Here is a 19,190-nt window from a genome sequence, read left to right as displayed (position 1 = left end):
TAGGACACTGGTGAGTCTTTTTCTGACGTCCGTGTACATTCTCGGTATCGCCTGCCTAGAGAAGTGGAACCTAGATGGTATTTGGTAACGGGGGCACACTACCTCAAGAAATTGTCTAGTTCCCTGTGAACTAATGGCGGATACCGGACGCACGTCTAACACCAACATAGTTGTCAAGGCCTCAGTTATCCGCTTTGCAGCAGGATGACTGCTGTGATATTTCATCTTCCTCGCAAAGGACTGTTGGACAGTCAATTGCTTGGTGGAAGTAGTAAAAGTGGTCTTACGATTTCCCCTCTGGGATGACCATCGACTCCCAGCAGCAACAACAGCAGCGCCAGCAGCAGTAGGCGTTACACGCAAGGATGCATCGGAGGAATCCCAGGCAGGAGAGGAATCGTCAGAATTGCCAGTGACATGGCCTGCAGGACTATTGGCATTCCTGGGGAAGGAGGAAATTGACACTGAGGGAGTTGGTGGGGTGGTTTGCGTGAGCTTGGTTACAAGAGGAAGGGATTTACTGGTCAGTGGACTGCTTCCGCTGTCGCCCAAAGTTTTTGAACTTGTCACTGACTTATTATGAATGTGCTGCAGGTGACGTATAAGGGAGGATGTTCCGAGGTGATTAACGTCCTTACCCCTACTTATTACAGCTTGACAAAGGCAACACACGGCTTGACAAATGTTGTCCGCATTTCTGTTGAAATACTTCCACACCGAAGAGCTGATTTTTTTGGTATTTTCACCAGGCATGTCAACGGCCATATTCCTCCCACGGACAACAGGTGTCTCCCCGGGTGCCTGACTTAAACAAACCACCTCACCATCAGAATCCTCCTTGTCAATTTCCTCCCCAGCGCCAGCAACACCCATATCCTCCTCATCCTGGTGTACTTCAACACTGACATCTTCAATCTGACTATCAGGAACTGGACTGCGGGTGCTCCTTCCAGCACTTGCAGGGGGCGTGCAAATGGTGGAAGGCGCATGCTCTTCACGTCCAGTGTTGGGAAGGTCAGGCATCGCAACCGACACAATTGGACTCTCCTTGTGGATTTGGGATTTCGAAGAACGCACAGTTCTTTGTGGTGCTTTTGCCAGCTTGAGTCTTTTCATTTTTCTAGCGAGAGGCTGAGTGCTTCCATCCTCATGTGAAGCTGAACCACTAGCCATGAACATAGGCCAGGGCCTCAGCCGTTCCTTGCCACTCCGTGTGGTAAATGGCATATTGGCAAGTTTACGCTTCTCCTCCGACAATTTTATTTTAGATTTTGGAGTCCTTTTTTTACTGATATTTGGTGTTTTGGATTTTACATGCTCTGTACTATGACATTGGGCATCGGCCTTGGCAGACGACGTTGCTGGCATTTCATCGTCTCGACCATGACTAGTGGCAGCAGCTTCAGCACGAGGTGGAAGTGGATCTTGATCTTTCCCTAATTTTGGAACCTCAACATTTTTTTTCTCCATATTTTAATAGGCACAACTAAAAGGCACCTCAGGTAAACAATGGAGATGGATGGATACTAGTATACTTATGGATGGACGAGCGACTGCCGACACAGAGGTAGCTACAGCCGTGGACTACCGTACTGTGTCTGCTGCTAATATAGACTGGATGATAATGAGATGAAATTAATATATATATATATATAACATCACTAGTACTGCAGCCGGACAGGTATATATATTTATTATGTAATGACTGATGACGGACCTGCTGGACACTGTCAGCTCAGCAGCACCGCAGACTGCTACAGTAAGCTACTATAGTAGTATGTATCAAGAAGAAAGAAAAAAAAAACCACGGGTAGGTGGTATACAATTATGGATGGACGAGCGACTGCCGACACAGAGGTAGCTACAGCCGTGGACTACCGTACTGTGTCTGCTGCTAATATAGACTGGATGATAATGAGATGAAATTAATATATATATATATATAATATCACTAGTACTGCAGCTGGACAGGTATATATATTTATTATGTAATGACTGATGACGGACCTGCTGGACACTGTCAGCTCAGCAGCACCGCAGACTGCTACAGTAAGCTACTATAGTAGTATGTATCAAGAAGAAAGAAAAAAAAAACCACGGGTAGGTGGTATACAATTATGGATGGACGAGCGACTGCCGACACAGAGGTAGCTACAGCCGTGGACTACCGTACTGTGTCTGCTGCTAATATAGACTGGATGATAATGAGATGAAATTAATATATATATATATAATATCACTAGTACTGCAGCCGGACAGGTATATATATTTATTATGTAATGACTGATGACGGACCTGCTGGACACTGTCAGCTCAGCAGCACCGCAGACTGCTACAGTAAGCTACTATAGTAGTATGTATCAAGAAGAAAGAAAAGAAAAAAAAACCACGGGTAGGTGGTATACAATTATGGATGGACGAGCGACTGCCGACACAGAGGTAGCTACAGCCGTGGACTACCTTACTGTGTCTGCTGCTAATATAGACTGGATGATAATGAGATGAAATTAATATATATATATATAATATCACTAGTACTGCAGCCGGACAGGTATATATATTTATTATGTAATGACTGATGACGGACCTGCTGGACACTGTCAGCTCAGCAGCACCGCAGACTGCTACAGTAAGCTACTATAGTAGTATGTATCAAGAAGAAAGAAAAAAAAAAAACACGGGTAGGTGGTATACAATTATGGATGGACGAGCGACTGCCGACACAGAGGTAGCTACAGCCGTGGACTACCGTACTGTGTCTGCTGCTAATATAGACTGGATGATAATGAGATGAAATTAATATATATATATATATATATATAATATCACTAGTACTGCAGCCGGACAGGTATATATATTTATTATGTAATGACTGATGACGGACCTGCTGGACACTGTCAGCTCAGCAGCACCGCAGACTGCTACAGTAAGCTACTATAGTAGTATGTATGAAGAAGAAAGAAAAAAAAAACCACGGGTAGGTGGTATACAATTATGGATGGACGAGCGACTGCCGACACAGAGGTAGCTACAGCCGTGGACTACCGTACTGTGTCTGCTGCTAATATAGACTGGATGATAATGAGATGAAATTAATATATATATATATAATATCACTAGTACTGCACCCGGACAGGTATATATATTTATTATGTAATGACTGATGACGGACCTGCTGGACACTGTCAGCTCAGCAGCACTGCAGACTGCTACAGTAAGCTACTATAGTAGTATGTATCAAGAAGAAAGAAAAAGAAAAAAACACGGGTAGGTGGTATACAATTATATATATATTATATACAATTATATATATATATATATATATATATATATATGTATATATTAAACTGGTGGTGATTAATTAAACTGGTGGTCAGGTCACTGGTCACACTATCAGCAACTTGCAAGTAGTACTCCTAAGCAGACAATCACAATATATACTGGTGGTCAGTGTGGTCACAATGGCAGTGTGGCACTCTGGCAGCAAAAGTGTGCACTGTACGTTAAAATATGTACTCCTGCTCTCAGACTCTAACTGCTCCCCACTGTCTCCCCCACAAGTCAGATATACAGTCACACTATCACTTCAGCAAGTAGTAGTACTCCTCCTAATGCTCCCCAAAATTACTAAAGTAAATACTGTGTCTCTCTCTACTCTAGTCTCACTCTCTTCTCTATAAACGGAGAGGACGCCAGCCACGTCCTCTCCCTATCAATCTCAATGCACGTGTGAAAATGGCGGCGACGCGCGGCTCCTTATATAGAATCCGAGTCTCGCGATAGAATCCGAGCCTCGCGAGAATCCGACAGCGGGATGATGACGTTCGGGCGCGCTCGGGTTAACCGAGCAAGGCGGGAAGATCCGAGTCGCTCGGCCCCGTGTAAAAAAACCTGAAGTTCGGGCGGGTTCGGATTCCGAGGAACCGAACCCGCTCATCTCTAGTAAATATACCCCAATATCTTAGAATTCAGAGATCTCGGTTACATATATCTGCGCAAATGTATGTGTAAGCCACCAAGCCATGTCAAGGCCTCTCTATATATATATTGGGGGTCCCTAGCACTATATCTAGGTGCAGGGCGTGGCACCCCAAAAATATCAGCAAAAGCCAGACAGCCCAGGGCAGCATACCAGTGAAAAAACTTTAATGTTAATAGATTAGTGTTTAAGAAGCCGAAACTATAGAGAAGGTGATACAAAAATCAGATGTAATTAAAATAAGAAATAGTGTTAAAGAAATTAATATGTGATAAGTGTTAAGATTAGATGAGGGCTGAATAAGCACGAGACCATTTAAGAGCCCCATTTTTTGTGATTGGTTGTTTATGACAAAGCAGTTGCTAGGTAGTTTTTCCAAGGAATCTTGGGAAATTTCTATAGGTTGTTTTCCTTGTCCATCAGTATTTGTGGGTGTAGGCTGCAGTGCATATAAAAGCTTGGGTCATGTGCTTCATACTTCCTCTTGCCATTTGGACAGCCCCTCCCGCCCTCCCTCTTATTTTTCCCGGAAGTCAATTTTATGTTCTGGTTTTCTCTTTTGGTGGCTATTAAAAGCCAGATAGGCGGGAAAGTTGCTACCAGCCAGCGGTCATATAGGCCTAAGTGGTCATTGTGGGGCACCCTCTTTCGGAATGGACGGCGAGTGTGTCCTTACCCTGCGGTTGGACAATCGGACGCTCCCCTAGGGGAGCATCCATATTTGCCAGAGGAAAGAGTGGTGGGTCCTGCACAATGCGGGTTAGGTATGTAGGAGGTGGTTGTTGTGGTAGTCCCCTCCTCCTTTTCGGTGATATAATCAGATGACTGGAGCTGGCGTTTGGTAGCGCCTTTATCTTTGCCATCCTCCAACATAAAATCTAGTTTAAAGTTCCGGTCAGTCATCAATAAATACCGTCTAACCTTTTAAATCTAGCTATTTGTGTCTGTGTCTTTATTTGTAGTGCTAAGCTAGCTTAAAGTTAAAGTATAAGTGATCACAATAAAATTATGGGCGCCTTATGTAAGGGTATGCCACACTAAAGCCATCCAGCTCTGCCAGTCCAGAGGCACCACCCCTCACACCTCCATTACCCCAATCTGGGTCTATGTTTAACCAGCAATGAGCCACATGATATTGGCTCCCTGCTACAATATATCTAAGCTAAGAGCTACCCACCTTGGAGCAACCCCATAATGCTCCATGTGGCATGTCAGGACCAGGTCAGGAGGAAATGCAGGTCCTGACATGGCAGATGTCAGACTGCATGACATCATTACACAATAACCTTATCTATTAAATAATAACTAGCTTACCTTATCTAGAAATAACGACACAGACCACTGAAATGCCATTAAAATCGATCAACCGTTATTTATTTGTAATACTTAAACTAAGTATGGTGGCAATAAGAAAGAACAGCCAGATCACCAGTGACATTATATCTTATTGCCGCCACACTTTTTATTACTCATTGGCTATGCCAATAAATGACGAGGCTCCAATTCTCTCCCCAATACACCATAATATGGCCTGCCAGACAGCCAAGCCCAATGACCCCCGCTAAGGAATTCCAGAGTATACAATGTATTGGGCAAACAGCGCCCTCGGAACAGCAGTGCAATAGCCACTGTAACTGTCATTCTTTACCGCCACTTATAGGTTGACAAACCCCAACCGGTAAAGAAAAATAAAAAACGGGTGAGGCAAAAAGGTGACTTGGGGGGGGGAGGGTTGGAAATCCAAAAGAGAAAGAGGAAGAGGAGTACACCTTCCTCCACCAAAATGTTCTCTAGCTCCTCCCTAAACACTCCCACTATTCTAATAGCCTCCTGCTCCCAAACTGATAACTGTTTGCTTACCTAACTAAATTGTGCAAGGATCATACAATCCTACTACCCTGAATTTTACGGTCACTTGCGCTATTTAGCACTCGCTCTTCATATCCTTGACAATTTGTTTATATCATTTATATACTGACCCTAAATCAGAGATGTATACTAATGGTGTTGCAGCTGCGCATATATATCAGTAGCAGTGCAAAAGTATGACTATGTTGCATATTGCAGGATCTGTATTGAGACGTTCAATGGGTGGCTTTACAAGTTCCAGTTACCTCCCCCCTGCACTGGACTGACGCCGATTGCACCCCTCCTCCCCAGACATCACAATCACTGATAGATTTACACCCCACCTTGGACATCGCAGTGACCATCGCCAATAGCAAATCCCCCTACCCAAATTCACAGGCAGTACCTGTTGTGCCACCCTGGGCATTTTCTAGACCGGAGACTCGCATATGCCGGCAGGAGCCATTGTCACTGGCTCCGATGTCCAGCACTGCACTACAGTGAAGAAACTCAAAATAAACTGCAGATCCCAGCAGACCTTACTGCACACCAGGTACTGCCATTACTGTTTGATACTAGCCCCAGGCCCCGCAATGGCACCACCCCATCTCGGCCATTCAAGACATTGCTGCATAATGTGTAAGGGGCAATACTTCTGTGTGGGTGTAATGTGTAAGGGAAACTACTACTTTGTTGTGTAAGGGGCACTTCTAAGTGTAAGGCATGCAACTATTGTGTGGTTATTTATCTGTAAGGGGCATTACTACTATAGTATGTGAGCATAATGTGTAAGAGGCACAACTACTATGTGGGCATAATGTGTAAGGGGCACTGCTACTTTGTGGTGTAATTGGCCTTATTACTTTGTGGGTACAATGTGTAAGGCTCGCTACTACTGTGTGGGTGCATTGTGTAAGGCACACAACTATTGTGTGGGTGTAATCTGTAAGGAGCCCTACTACTGTACGGGCATAATGTGTATGGGGCACTACTGCAGTGTGGGCATAATGTGTAGGGGCACTACTACTGTGTGGACATAATGTGTAAGGGGCATTACTACTGTATGGGCATAATGTTTAAAGGGCACCACTACTGCATGGGCATAATGTGTAAGGGGCACTACTGCTGTGTGAGAGGAATGTACAAGGGGCACTACTGCTGTGTGGGCTTACTTTATAAGAGGCACTACAATGTGGGCATAATGTGTAAGGGGAACTACTGCTGTGTTGCATAATGTGTAAGGGACTTAACTATGGTGTCACAGCCACAATTGATAGCACTCCCACCCGAGATTCACAGCCGCCAAAATCACCTCTGCTGTTCAGGCATTGCAGCCGCTGAAAGCATCACTCCTCCCCAGTCATCACAGCCACTAATAGCATAGCCTTGTGTCGCCCACGTTACCAATTTTTCTAAGCATTGCAGTGTGTTTGCAGGGTGGCATACCTTAGGTCACGACCTCCCCCAAAATCCCGACCCCCCACTATCCCGACAATCGGCATGCCGACCAACAGGGACTATTTCCACTAGTGGGTCGCCACCGAGCCTGCAGAGTGGTGAGCACTGCGAGCCTGCAAGGGGCTTACTGTACTCGCCCCTCCCCACTGGGATACCAGCGTCGGTATACTGCCGGGATCCCAGCGTCGGCATGCTAAACGGTGGTCAGGAGACCATCGATCAGCCATACCACACCCTGTTTGCAGGTAAGAGCATAAGTTTACTGTGCGCTTCAGCACTAAAAAGAGACTTTTGCTGGTGGTGGCAAATGTGTTTGTATAACCCGGTGTGTCCAAATTGACCACCATGTCACAGGCGGCGATTCTCAGATTGGTGTATCTGGAGAAGCGACCGGCAGGTCCGTGACACACATATTGTAACATCAATGGCGGACAGATGGCCGTCTCTTTCTTCCCGCCTTCCACAGATTTCAGTGTTGGTCTTGGCCCTGGGCAATCCACTGGTGACCGGGGTGAGTTTTATGGGGGTGTGGTTCTGTGGGATTCCCGTTTACTGTGGTTAATGATCTGTGGGGTTTGTGTGCATTGTGGCTAATGATATTACTGTTTCCCGTGCATCATGGATAATGAGACAGATTATATTGCTCCTGAGATCCCAGATGTTTCTATACTCTACTGTAGGTAATACAGTCTTCAAAAAAGAGACGTGCGGTGGGCACTTTTTGTGTTTTGTGTTTTGGTTTTGGTTCTGGTTCCATGCTCGTGTTTTGGATCTGGATTGGTTTTGCCAAAACAACCCTTTCGTGTTTTGGCTTTGGTTTTGGAACTGGATGATTTTTGAAAAAAAAACCATAAAAACAGCTAAAATCACAGAATTTGGGGGTAATTTTGATCCTACTGTATTATTAACCTCAATAACATTCATTTCCACTCATTTACAGTCTATTCTGAACACCTCACACCTCACAATATTGTTTTTAGGCCAAATGGTTGCACTGAGGTGGATGTACAGTATGACTAAGCTAAGCGACAAAAGTGTGCGGCACAAACACCTGGCTCATCTAGAAGTGGCACTGCAGTCCCGCAGCACTAATGGCAGATACCGGACGTATGTCTTTCACCAGCATAGTTGTTATGGCCTCAGTAATCTGCTTTGCAACAGGGTGACTGCTGTCATATTTGATCTTCCTCACATAGGACTGTTGGAGAGTCAAATGCTTAGCTGAAGTAGTACAACTGGTCTTCTGACTTCCCCTCTTGGATGACGATAGACTCTCAGCAGCAACAACAGCAGCGGCAGCAACAGCAGTAGGAGGAAGTGGTTCTTGATCTTTCTCTATTTTATCCTCAAAATTTGGGGCTATATAACAAAATGCAGCACAGGAGAGTGTACCTCTGCACCACACAGGGCAAACCCTGTAAAAATTATTTGGATTAAATATTAATAACCCCTTTATTTGGAGTAAAAAATATACAGCACATGACAGCACCACTGAACTTATATGGTAGCACCACTGGACTGGACTTATACGGCAGTACCACTGGATTTATATGGCAGTACCACTGGATATATATGGCAGTATCACTGGACTGGATTTATACGGCAGTACCACTGGACATATATGGCAGTTTCACTGGAATTATATGGCAGTACCACTGGACATATACGGCAGTATCACTGGACTGGATTTATACGCCATTACCACCGGACATATACAGCAGTATCACTGGACATATACGGCAGAATCACTGGATTTATACGGCAGTGCCGCTGGACATATACGGCAGTATCACTGGACATATACGCCAGTATCACTGGACTGGATTTATACGCCAGTACCACTGGACATATACAGCAGTATCACTGGAATTATATGACAGTACCACTGGACATACATGGTAGTATAACTGGAATTATATGGCAGTACCATTGGACATATACGGCAGTATCACTGGATTTATATGACAGTACCACTGGACATAAATGGCAGTATCACTGGACATAGATACGGCAGTATCACTGGACTGGATTTATACGCAGTACCACTGGATTTATATGGCAGTACCACTGGAAATATACGGCAGTATCACTGAACATATACAGCAGTATCACTGGACTAGATTTATATGCCAGTACCACTGGAAATATACGGCAGTATCACTGAACATATACAGCAGTATCACTGGACTAGATTTATATGCTTGTACCACTGGATTTATACGGCAGTATCACTGGACATATACGGCAGTATCACTGGAAAATGTGGGTGAGGGGCAGCCTTCTGGGGGAAAGGAGAGGCGGGGAGTGTGGCTAGGCTACAAGTAACTCAAAACAGTGGCTACAGAGAGCCAAGAGCTGCAAAGGTGCCTGGTACCTGGCTGAGCTGGTACCTTGCATGTTAGCTGGGGGCACTGAGGGCTTCACAATGCAACCAGGCTACTCCCACTGCACACTGATTGGCACCTCCCCACACCACAAAGCCACATAAAGTATTTTTGAAGACTTTCTTTTGTATGATGAGGAGTGGACACATAACCAGATTTGTCCACACACCCCTATGGTAGTGCAGCAATGTCACAGGAATATAACAGTTGCAGTTTTTGCATCTGAAAATGGCCTATTACTCTATGTGAGCATCTGGGCTTCTGTGTATTCACTAGAGATGATCGGGTTCGGTTATCAGTGAACCAACCCCCCCCCCCCCCCCCCCCCGAACTTCACGATCCAAGCTGGGAATCGAGTCCGGCTTGGGACTTCCTGCTAGACTCAGATCCCAGAACGAGGCAAAATATCATAATCCCACTGTTTGATTCTCATGGTTTTTGGATTTCATATAAAGAGCCATGCGTCACTGATATTTTAACTCCAGACTTGGAGAGTGAGGGAGACAGACCTCTGTCTCTCTGTGGGTGGTTGCATCAGAAGGGGTCAGTATGTGCTCTCTATGGGTGCTGTCCTGTCACCGTGAAGTCCCTGTGCTGCTAGGGGTGCTGTCCTGTCACTGTGGTGTCCTGTGCTGTAAGGGGTGCTGCAGCTGTACATTGGTGTTGCTGTCCTGTCACTGTGCTGTACAAGGGCACTGTCCTGTATGGTGTAAAAATACAGGGGTGCTGTGAAAATATAGCGGTGCTGGTTCTGTCCTGTATGCTGTAAAAAGTTCAGGGGTTTTGTAAAGGTATACTGGTCATGTCTTGTATGCTGATTAATTACAGGTGTGCTGTGAACATAAATGTATACTGGCCCTGTTTTGTATGCTGTAAAAATACAGGGGTGCTGTTAAAATACATGTACAATGGACCTGTCTTGCATGCTGTAACAAAACAGGGGTGATGTGAAAATACAGGGGTGCTGGCCCGGTCCTGTATGCTGTAAAATTACCAGGGTGCAGTTGTTAAAATAAAGGTACACTGGCCCTGTCTTGCATGCTGTAAAATGACAGGGGTGTTAAAATACAGGGATGCTGGCCCGGTCCTGCATGCTGTAAAAATACAGGGGTGCTGTTGTTAAAATAAAGGTACACTGGCCATGTCTTGTATGCTGTAAATATATAGGGTTGCTGTGAAAATAAATGTAAACTGGCCCTATCCTATATGTTGTAAAAATAATGGGATGCTGTTGTTAAAATAAAAGTACACTGGCCCTGTCTTGTATGCTGTAAAAATACAGGGGTGCTGTGAAAATATAGGAGTGCTGTTGTTAAAATAAAGGTACACTGGCCCTATCCTGTATGCTGTGAAAATACAGGGGTGCTGTTGTTACAATAAATGTACACTGGCCCTGTCCTGTATGCTGAAAAATTACAGGGGTGCTGTTATTAAAATAAAGGTTCACTGGCCCTGTGTTGTATGCTGTAAAATTACAGGGGTGCTGTGAAAATAAAAGATCACTGTTCTATGTTCTGTAATAATAAAGGGATGCTGTCCTTTGAAATGGATAACAAAAATTTGGAGGAAAAATAGTGAAAGATCAGGAACCACTTCCAGTTCCTAGTACTACTGCTGAAGCTGCTGCTGCTACCAGTCATGGCATTGATGATGCAATTCCATAAACGTTGTCTGGTAAGGCCGATGCCCAATGTCATAGAGGGCATGTAAAATCTAAAAAGCAAAAATTTATAACTAGAAAAAAAAGAAATGATCTGATGAGAAACGTAAATTGGCAATATGCCATTCAAGACACAAAGTGGCAAGAAAAGGCTAAGGCCTTTGCCTATGTTCATGGCTTGTGGCTCAGCTTCTCATGAGGATGGAAGCCCTCCTCTCTCTCGAAAAATAAAAAAAATTATGCTTGTTAAAGCACAGGAAAAAACAACTGAACATTCAGACTCAGAGATATCACAAATCTCCAAGGAGAATCCAAGTGTGTTCGCGGTTGCGATGCCTAGGCCTGATCGTATGGGAAGAAGAGGCTACTACCACCATTTGCACACCCTATGAAAGTGCTGGGAGGAGCACCACCAGTCCAGTTGCTGATATTGAGTTTCAGGATGTCACTCTAGAAGTACACCAGGATGAGGAGGATATTGGTGTAGCTGGTGCTGAGAAGGAAATTGACAATGAGGGTTCTGATGGTGATTTGGTTTGTTTGAATAAGGCACTAGTAGAGACAGTTGTTGAACCATGGGTTGAAACAGCCCATTGTTATGCCTGGGCAAAATACCAAAAAAGCCACCTCTTCAGTGTAGAATTATTTCTCCACAAATCCGGACAACAGGTGTCAAGCCATGTGTAGCCTTTGTCAGCCCCTAATAAGTAGGGGTAAGGATCCAAGCTCTTGCAATCCACACCACCAACTCCCTCAACGTCAATTTCCTCCTCAGTCAGGAACATCAGTAGTCCTGCAGGCCATGACTGATGAGTCCTCTACTATCCGGGATTCCGCCGGAGGATCCTTGAGTGGTACACCTACTGCTGCTGCCGCTGCTGTTGTTGCTGCTGGGAGTTGATCATCATCCCAGAGAGGAAGTCGGAAGACCACTTGTACTACTTTAACTAAGCAATTGAACAGTCCTTTGTGAGGAAGATGAAATATAACAGCAGTAACTCTGTTGCAAAGCGGATTACTGAGGCCATAACAACTATGCTGGTGTTAGATGTGCATCCGGTATCTGCCATTAGTGCAGTGGGATTTAGACAGTTGATGGACGTACTTTGTCCCTGGTTCCAAATCCCATCTTGATTCCACTGCACAAGGCAAGCATCTCCCGTACTGTACAGAGACATTAAGAAAAGTTTCCTCAGTATCCTGAAAAATGCAGTTGTACCCACTGTCCACTTAACCATGGACATGTGGACAAGTGGAGCAGGGCAAACGATGGACTATATGACTGTGACAGCTCTCTGAGTAGATGTATTGCCTTCCACAGTGACAACAGCAGCGGCAGCAGCAGCAGCATCTCACAAATGCCAACTCAATAATAGGCAGGCTATGCTGTGTATCACTGGTTTCCATAAGAGGCACACAGCTGACAACCTCTTTCGGAAACTGAGGGACATCATCGCACAATATTTTACCCCACTTAGACTCTACTGGGGATTTGTGATGTCGGAAAACGCCACCAATATTGTGCATGCATTACATCTGGGCAAATGACAGCTCGTCCCGTGTTTTGAACACACAATTAATTTGGTGGTGCAGAATTTTTTAAAAAACAACAGGGGCATGCAGGAGATACTGTCGGTGGCCCGCAAAATTGTGGTCCTGTTTCGACATTCAGCGACTGTGTGCCAAACGCTGGAGCACATACAAACACTCCTGAACCTGCCTTGCTATCGCCTGAAGCAAGAGGTGGTAATGAGGTGGAATTCAACCCTCTATATGCTTCAGAGGATGGAGGAGCAGTAAAAGGCCTTTCAAGCCTATACATTCACCTATGATACAAGCAAAGGAAGGGGAATGCACCTGACTCAAGCGCAGTGGAGAATAATTTCCGTGTTGTGCAAGGTTCTCCAACCATTCGAACTTGCCAAACGTGAAGTCAGTTCAGACACTGCCAGCTTGAGTCAGGTCATTCCCCTCATCAGGCTTTTGCAAAATCAGCTGGAGAAATTGAAGGAGGAGCTAGGACGGAGTGATTTTGCTAAGTATGTGAGACTTGTGGATGGAGCCTTTCATTTGCTTTGCCAGGATTCAAGGGTGGTCAATCTGCTGAAATCAGAGCACTTCATTTTGGACTCCGTGCTCGATCCTAGGTTTAAAACCTACATTGTATCTCTCTTTCTGGCGGACACAAGTGCGCAGAGGTGCAAAGACCTGCTGGTGAGAAAATTGTCAACTCAACCGGAACGTGACCCATCAACAGCTCCTCCTTCATTTTCTCGCGCAACTGGGGCTGCAAAGAAAAGAATCAAAATTCTTAGACCACCCGCTGGCGGTGATGCAGGGCAGTCAGGAGCAAGTGTTAACATCTGGTCCGGACTGAAGGAGCTGCCAACAATTACTGACATGTCTACTGTGACTGCATATGATGCTGTCGCCATTGAAAGAATAGTGGAGGATTATATCGGTGACAGCATCAAGTAGGCATGTTAGACAGTCCATGGGTATACTGGCAGGATAAAAGGCAATTTGGAGGCCCTTGCACAAACTGGTTTTATTTTACCTAAGTTACCCTCCCCCGAATGTGTACTCCGAAAGAGTGTTTAGTGTAGCCGGTAACCTTGTCAGCGATCGGCGTAGGAGTTTACTTTCACAAAATGCGGAGAAGATGATGTTCATCAAAATTAATTATAAATTCCTTCAGGAAGACTTTTACCAGCAATTGCCTACAGAAAGTACACAGGGACCTGTGATGGTGGATTCCAGTGAAGACGAATTAATACTCTGTGAGAATGAGGATGTATACACTGAAAGGGGTGAGGAATCAGAGGATGAAGATGAGGAGAACATCTTACCTCTGTAGAGCCAGTTTTTGCAAGGAGAGATTAATTGCTTCTTTTTTGGTGGGGGCCCAAATAAACCAATCATTTCAGCCACAGACATGTGGCAAACCCTGTCGCTGAAATGATTGGTTTGTTAAAGTGTGCATGTCTTGTTTATACAACATAAGGGTGGGTAGGAGGGCCCAAGGATAATTCCATCTTGCACCTCTTTTTTTTCTTTGCATGATGTGCTCTTTGGGGCCTAGTTTTTAAAAGTGCCATCCTGTCTGCCACTGCCGTGCCACTCCTATATGGGCAAGTGTTTGTGCCGCCCACTTGTGTCACTGATCTTAGTCATCCAGCTACCTCGGTGCAACCTTTTGGCCTAAAATGGAGTAGGCTCAAAGGGTGAAGATATATCATTTTAATATCAAAGCCTGGAAGGAAATACAGTAGGCAAAGGACTGCGATCTCACCCTAACATCTTATTCTCTCACCTACAGGTAATCAGAACAATTACTACAACTCTCACCAGCTGCAGTGAAGTAGGATACTATTTCATAGCACTATCTGTTTTGCTTAGGTAAACTGGAGTTATTGTTATAAGCAGACTTTAGCCTGTTTAATTGTTAGATATTTGGGGAATTTGTGATGGCCTTCTTCCCTATCATTATTTGATTATTTTAGCTTTTATTGCCCACTAATGGGTGTTGGGCATTGTGTGGGGTTTTAATCAGTGAACCTATAACTTACACATGTTAATATTAGTTCATATTACAGTATAGTGGGCTGATTAAGCCTCGCTGATTAATTCAGGGTGTAGGACTCCAAGGGAGTAGGCTCAAAGGGTAAAGATATATAATTTTAATATCAAAGCCTGGACTTAGCCTTGACTTAAACTGGACAAAAACTAATAGAACATTTCTAACATCACAAACAACAAAAGATAAACTACTTCCTCATATCGGTTGTATGTACAAATTTATCACCCTCCAACTTTCACTCTGTGATCACTATGCAGCCCACTTGCAGAAAAGAGCATATGTAAGATCAGGGGTTTTATTTACTAAAGTCCCGATTTTTTCCAATTTTTTTTTTTTCTAAATGTCAACACGGGAATTTACTAAGTTCAAATCTCGGCAGTGTTTTGGCAATTCGTAATGGTTTTCACAGCAGAGATCAGAAATACGAATGAATAGACCATCGGTCAAACACGGCTGTTTGTTCATACAACACCGGAATTTACTATTCATTCGTATTTGGATGTTTGTCCGTGAATGCTCAATTGTGGTCGGGTTTTTTTGCGAATCGTAAAAAAAAGCAGCAAATAAATAGGCCTGCTTTTTCCTGGCGTGTTTACATGTGTGGCAACTTCCAGATCAATCACACCTGAATTAGGATGCCTATAAAAGGACCCTAGGCTCATTTCAATCAACCTACACTCAGAAATGGCTACTGGACTATGGTGCAGTGATGTTTTGTGTGCTGTGGGATTCCTGAGACTCAGACATCAGCCTGGAAGAAACCAGGGCCAGGAAACTGAACATGGTCAGCAGCTTGTACAGGTTATGCGGAGGCTGTGCAGGCCTCATTTTTTTAAGGGGTGTTTAAACTTAAACGCATTGGCCGATGACAAGGTCATACAGATGTTCCGTCTAAAATGTTCAAACATTTTCCATCTGTATGACCTTGTCAAACCTGATCTAGAACCTGAGACAGCATGCTTTCGCCCTGTCTCAGGCCTGCACAAACTCCTGGCTGTGTTGCACTTTATGGCTACTAGTAGCTTTCAGGCTGTGTCTGGCGATGTCATTGAGATATCACAGCCCTCCTTTTCCAGAATCCTAACACAGGCGACGTATACCTAATAACCTCATCTGTTAATTTGTTGGTTTTAGTAATGTCAGTAAACAGTGATGCTGTTATGTAATTTAATATCAGTACCCTTTTTTTCACAAATATACACACAGGTGTAGCTTTCTATGGCCTTGCTGGCATGCCCAATGTGCTGGGAGCCATATATTGCACAAACGTTTGGCTGAGACCACCTAGGGGCAGGCAGCATAGACATCTTGACCACTCTACAAATGTCCAGGTGGTTTGTGATGCAAAACTCAAAATCATGAGTGTTGTTGATGGTTACCCTGGTGGCTGCCATGACTCCTTCATCCTCAGTCAGTCATCCCTCTTTGATAAATTTGAGGACGGACAAATGCCAGATGGATGGCTGCTGGGTATGTGATTTGATATGTGTAGGACTTTGTATACTATGCACAAATCTACTGTGTTAGTTATGTGTTGCTGTATATGTACTTTACACACGTTACTATATATGTATTTCAGGTGATGGAGGAGATGGCTGTTTCTCTTGGCTTCTGACTCCATTGTCCTGCCCTGGTTCCCCTGCTGAACACAATTACAATAATGTACATAAGTCCGCGCGGAGTGTGATAGAAAGATGTTTTGGTGTGCTGAAATCTAGGTTTCGGTTTCTGGATAAGTCTGGTGGTCTTTTGTTGCATAGTCCCTTAAAGGTGACCAGAATTGTTTTCTGCTGCTGTTTTCTTCATAACATGTGTTTGCAACAACATCTGCCACATGTTGATGAGGAGGAGAAGGATGAAGAAAGCAGTCAGCAAGCAGAGGAGTTAGATACATCTGGCGACACGTGGAGTACAGATGTAGGGAGGCAGGTAAGGCAAGAGCTTATCAATCTACATTTTTAAGGTAAGTACAGTATATGTGTATCAGGTTTTTTTTTTATTTTACTTTCTCACATAATTGTTTAAAACCAACTCAAACATGTTACTTCGTCAGAATGTGTATGATTCCAAAGACATAAAAACATACACTGGCTTAGTGGCATACAAATGCAGCATGTGTATTGTGTGTTTCTGTTTTGAGTACATATCATATTATGATGCACATGTATTAAGGCTAGAGAAGTCATTAAGCAGTGATAACTGGCAGGTGATAAACCACTACATAATATTGATTGTTGTAGAAAATGTTAGTTACTATCTGAATGTCTGCTACGTATTAACTTTACACTTTGCCATGTTTTTTTTATCTTATCCATGCTGAATACATGTGGCCCTATGTGTGGTGTTCCATGGTATTTAAGGGACACAAACTTCATATCATCCTACATTTTTTATTTGTTTCTGATTGCTTGTTTAATTATGCATGGTTTAGAGACACACCACAATAAACGATATGTATCCATTATTACACACATTACTTTTGCAGTTGCAAGGAAAAGTGTGATTTTTTTTAACCTAATGCTGCCATAATGCCTTTCTAGCACACACAAACATGGCAGGACATTAATGACAAACCTCCAAAAAATAAAAATTAGAAATATTGTTTGCACATATTCTGACACTTGCTTGTTGAGCAATACTGTTATTGTCCTAATGGCATAAAGTATTAAACAATTAACCACACAAAGAAAGCAATTTGGTTGTATGGATCATGTGTTAATCTGCATGCCTGTGCAGTAGTGAGGCTGCTATAGATGTTACTGATTAGAATCTGGAAATAATAATTAGAAAATCAAAGACTGTTGGCTCATTAATGCATGCAACTCACAATGTGCATGCCTGTGCAGTAGTGAGGCTGCTATAGATGAGACTGATTTAAATCTGGAAATAATAATTAGATACTCAAAGACTGTTGCCTCATTAATGCATGCAACTCACAATGGGGGTGATTCCGAGTTGTTCGCTCGCTAGCTGCTTTTAGCAGCATTGCACATGCTAAGCCGCCGCCTACTGGGAGTGTATCTTAGCATAGCAAAATTGCGAACGAAAGATTTGCTAATTTTCTCGTAACGATTACCCCGCAGTTTCTGAGTAGCTCCAGACTTACTCTGCCATTGTGACCAGCTCAGTCCTTTTCATTCCTGGTTTGACATCACAAACACACCCAGCGTTCGCCCAGACACTCCCCCGTTTCTCCAGCCACTCCTGCATTTTTCCCTGGCACGCCTGCGTTTTTCCGCAAACGCAGTGAAAATGCTGAGTATCCGTCCAGAAACACCCACTTCCTGTCAATCACACTCCGATCACTTCAACGATGAAAATTCTTTGTTCGGACGTGAGTAAATCTACTAAGTTTTGAGCTAAAATACTTAGCACATGCACACTGCGTACCATGCGCATGCGCATTTTCGCATTAATCGCTCCGTTGCGAAAATCGGCAACGAGCGAACAACTCGGAATGACCCCCAATGTGTAGCACAGATAACATTTCACTGGGCAAAAAATTGACAAAGGCTGGGAATTAGCAGTGTGAAGAAGAAATACGCTTGTTAACTTTGTTTAGGGCTAATTAATGATGTTGCTTAAATTAGTAAGGTGATAACAGGACAATCTATAGTGTCAAACAGACAGTTACTAACTTATTTTTTGTTGCCTCCAAACAGAAACCACTACATCTGGCATTTAATTTTTGTGGGCGGTTGCTTGAATGCTGCTTTGCCTTTACCACTGTCATGCAGGCGTGTTCTGCTGGAGCGCCTTGGTGGTGAGGCCACAGGCGATACATGTGGAGTTGTCGTACCAGAACTGGTGCTTTGTTGCTGTTGCTGCTGGGAGCTGAGTGTTTCATTGAGGTTAGTGAGAGTGGCATTGAGTTCACGCATTGCTGCATTGTGATTTTCCATGATGCAGGATATCGATTCAATGAGCATTTGATTTGTTTCTAAAATGTTTAGGTAGCTTTGCTGTTGTCTGTGATGTTCTTCCATTAGGCGTTGTAAGTTTCCCATTACATGTGTCATGTCTGCCCGCATGATTTCCATGGTGTGTGCCATTCGCGTGGTTGGTTCATTTTGTCAACTGATACCTTATTCTTTTGAGGTGATTAGGCAGGCTGGAGAAAATTTGTGTCTGTCTACGCAGGCAATCCTGATTAGTGGCCTGCTGTGTAGCCCAATTGTCCCAAAACACTTGATCAGGCCCTTGTGCTACTGGTGTTGTTGGGCTGTGTTGTGGTTGTGGTGTGTTTAGTGGGGGTGGGGTACTCACTGGTGCTGGGGAGGT

General features: G+C 44.0%; 1 protein-coding gene across 1 annotated transcript in view; it reads right to left on the bottom strand.

Annotated features, from left to right (window-relative positions):
* LOC134934174 (extracellular calcium-sensing receptor-like) overlaps window positions 1–18,961 on the bottom strand; it is a 79,475-nt gene extending 60,514 nt beyond the window's left edge. Inside the window, exon 1 of the mRNA XM_063929668.1 lies at window positions 18,582–18,961. Within this exon, the coding sequence (XP_063785738.1) occupies window positions 18,582–18,961 (380 nt within the window). The remainder of the gene's footprint in view (window positions 1–18,581) is intronic.
* Window positions 18,962–19,190: the final 229 nt, after the last annotated feature.

The sequence above is a fragment of the Pseudophryne corroboree genome, chromosome 6, assembly GCF_028390025.1.
Source record: "Pseudophryne corroboree isolate aPseCor3 chromosome 6, aPseCor3.hap2, whole genome shotgun sequence".
NCBI classification, from domain to species: domain Eukaryota; kingdom Metazoa; phylum Chordata; class Amphibia; order Anura; family Myobatrachidae; genus Pseudophryne; species Pseudophryne corroboree.
Note: the sequence above shows the minus strand (reverse complement) of the source record. Positions and strands in the feature narration are given on the sequence as shown.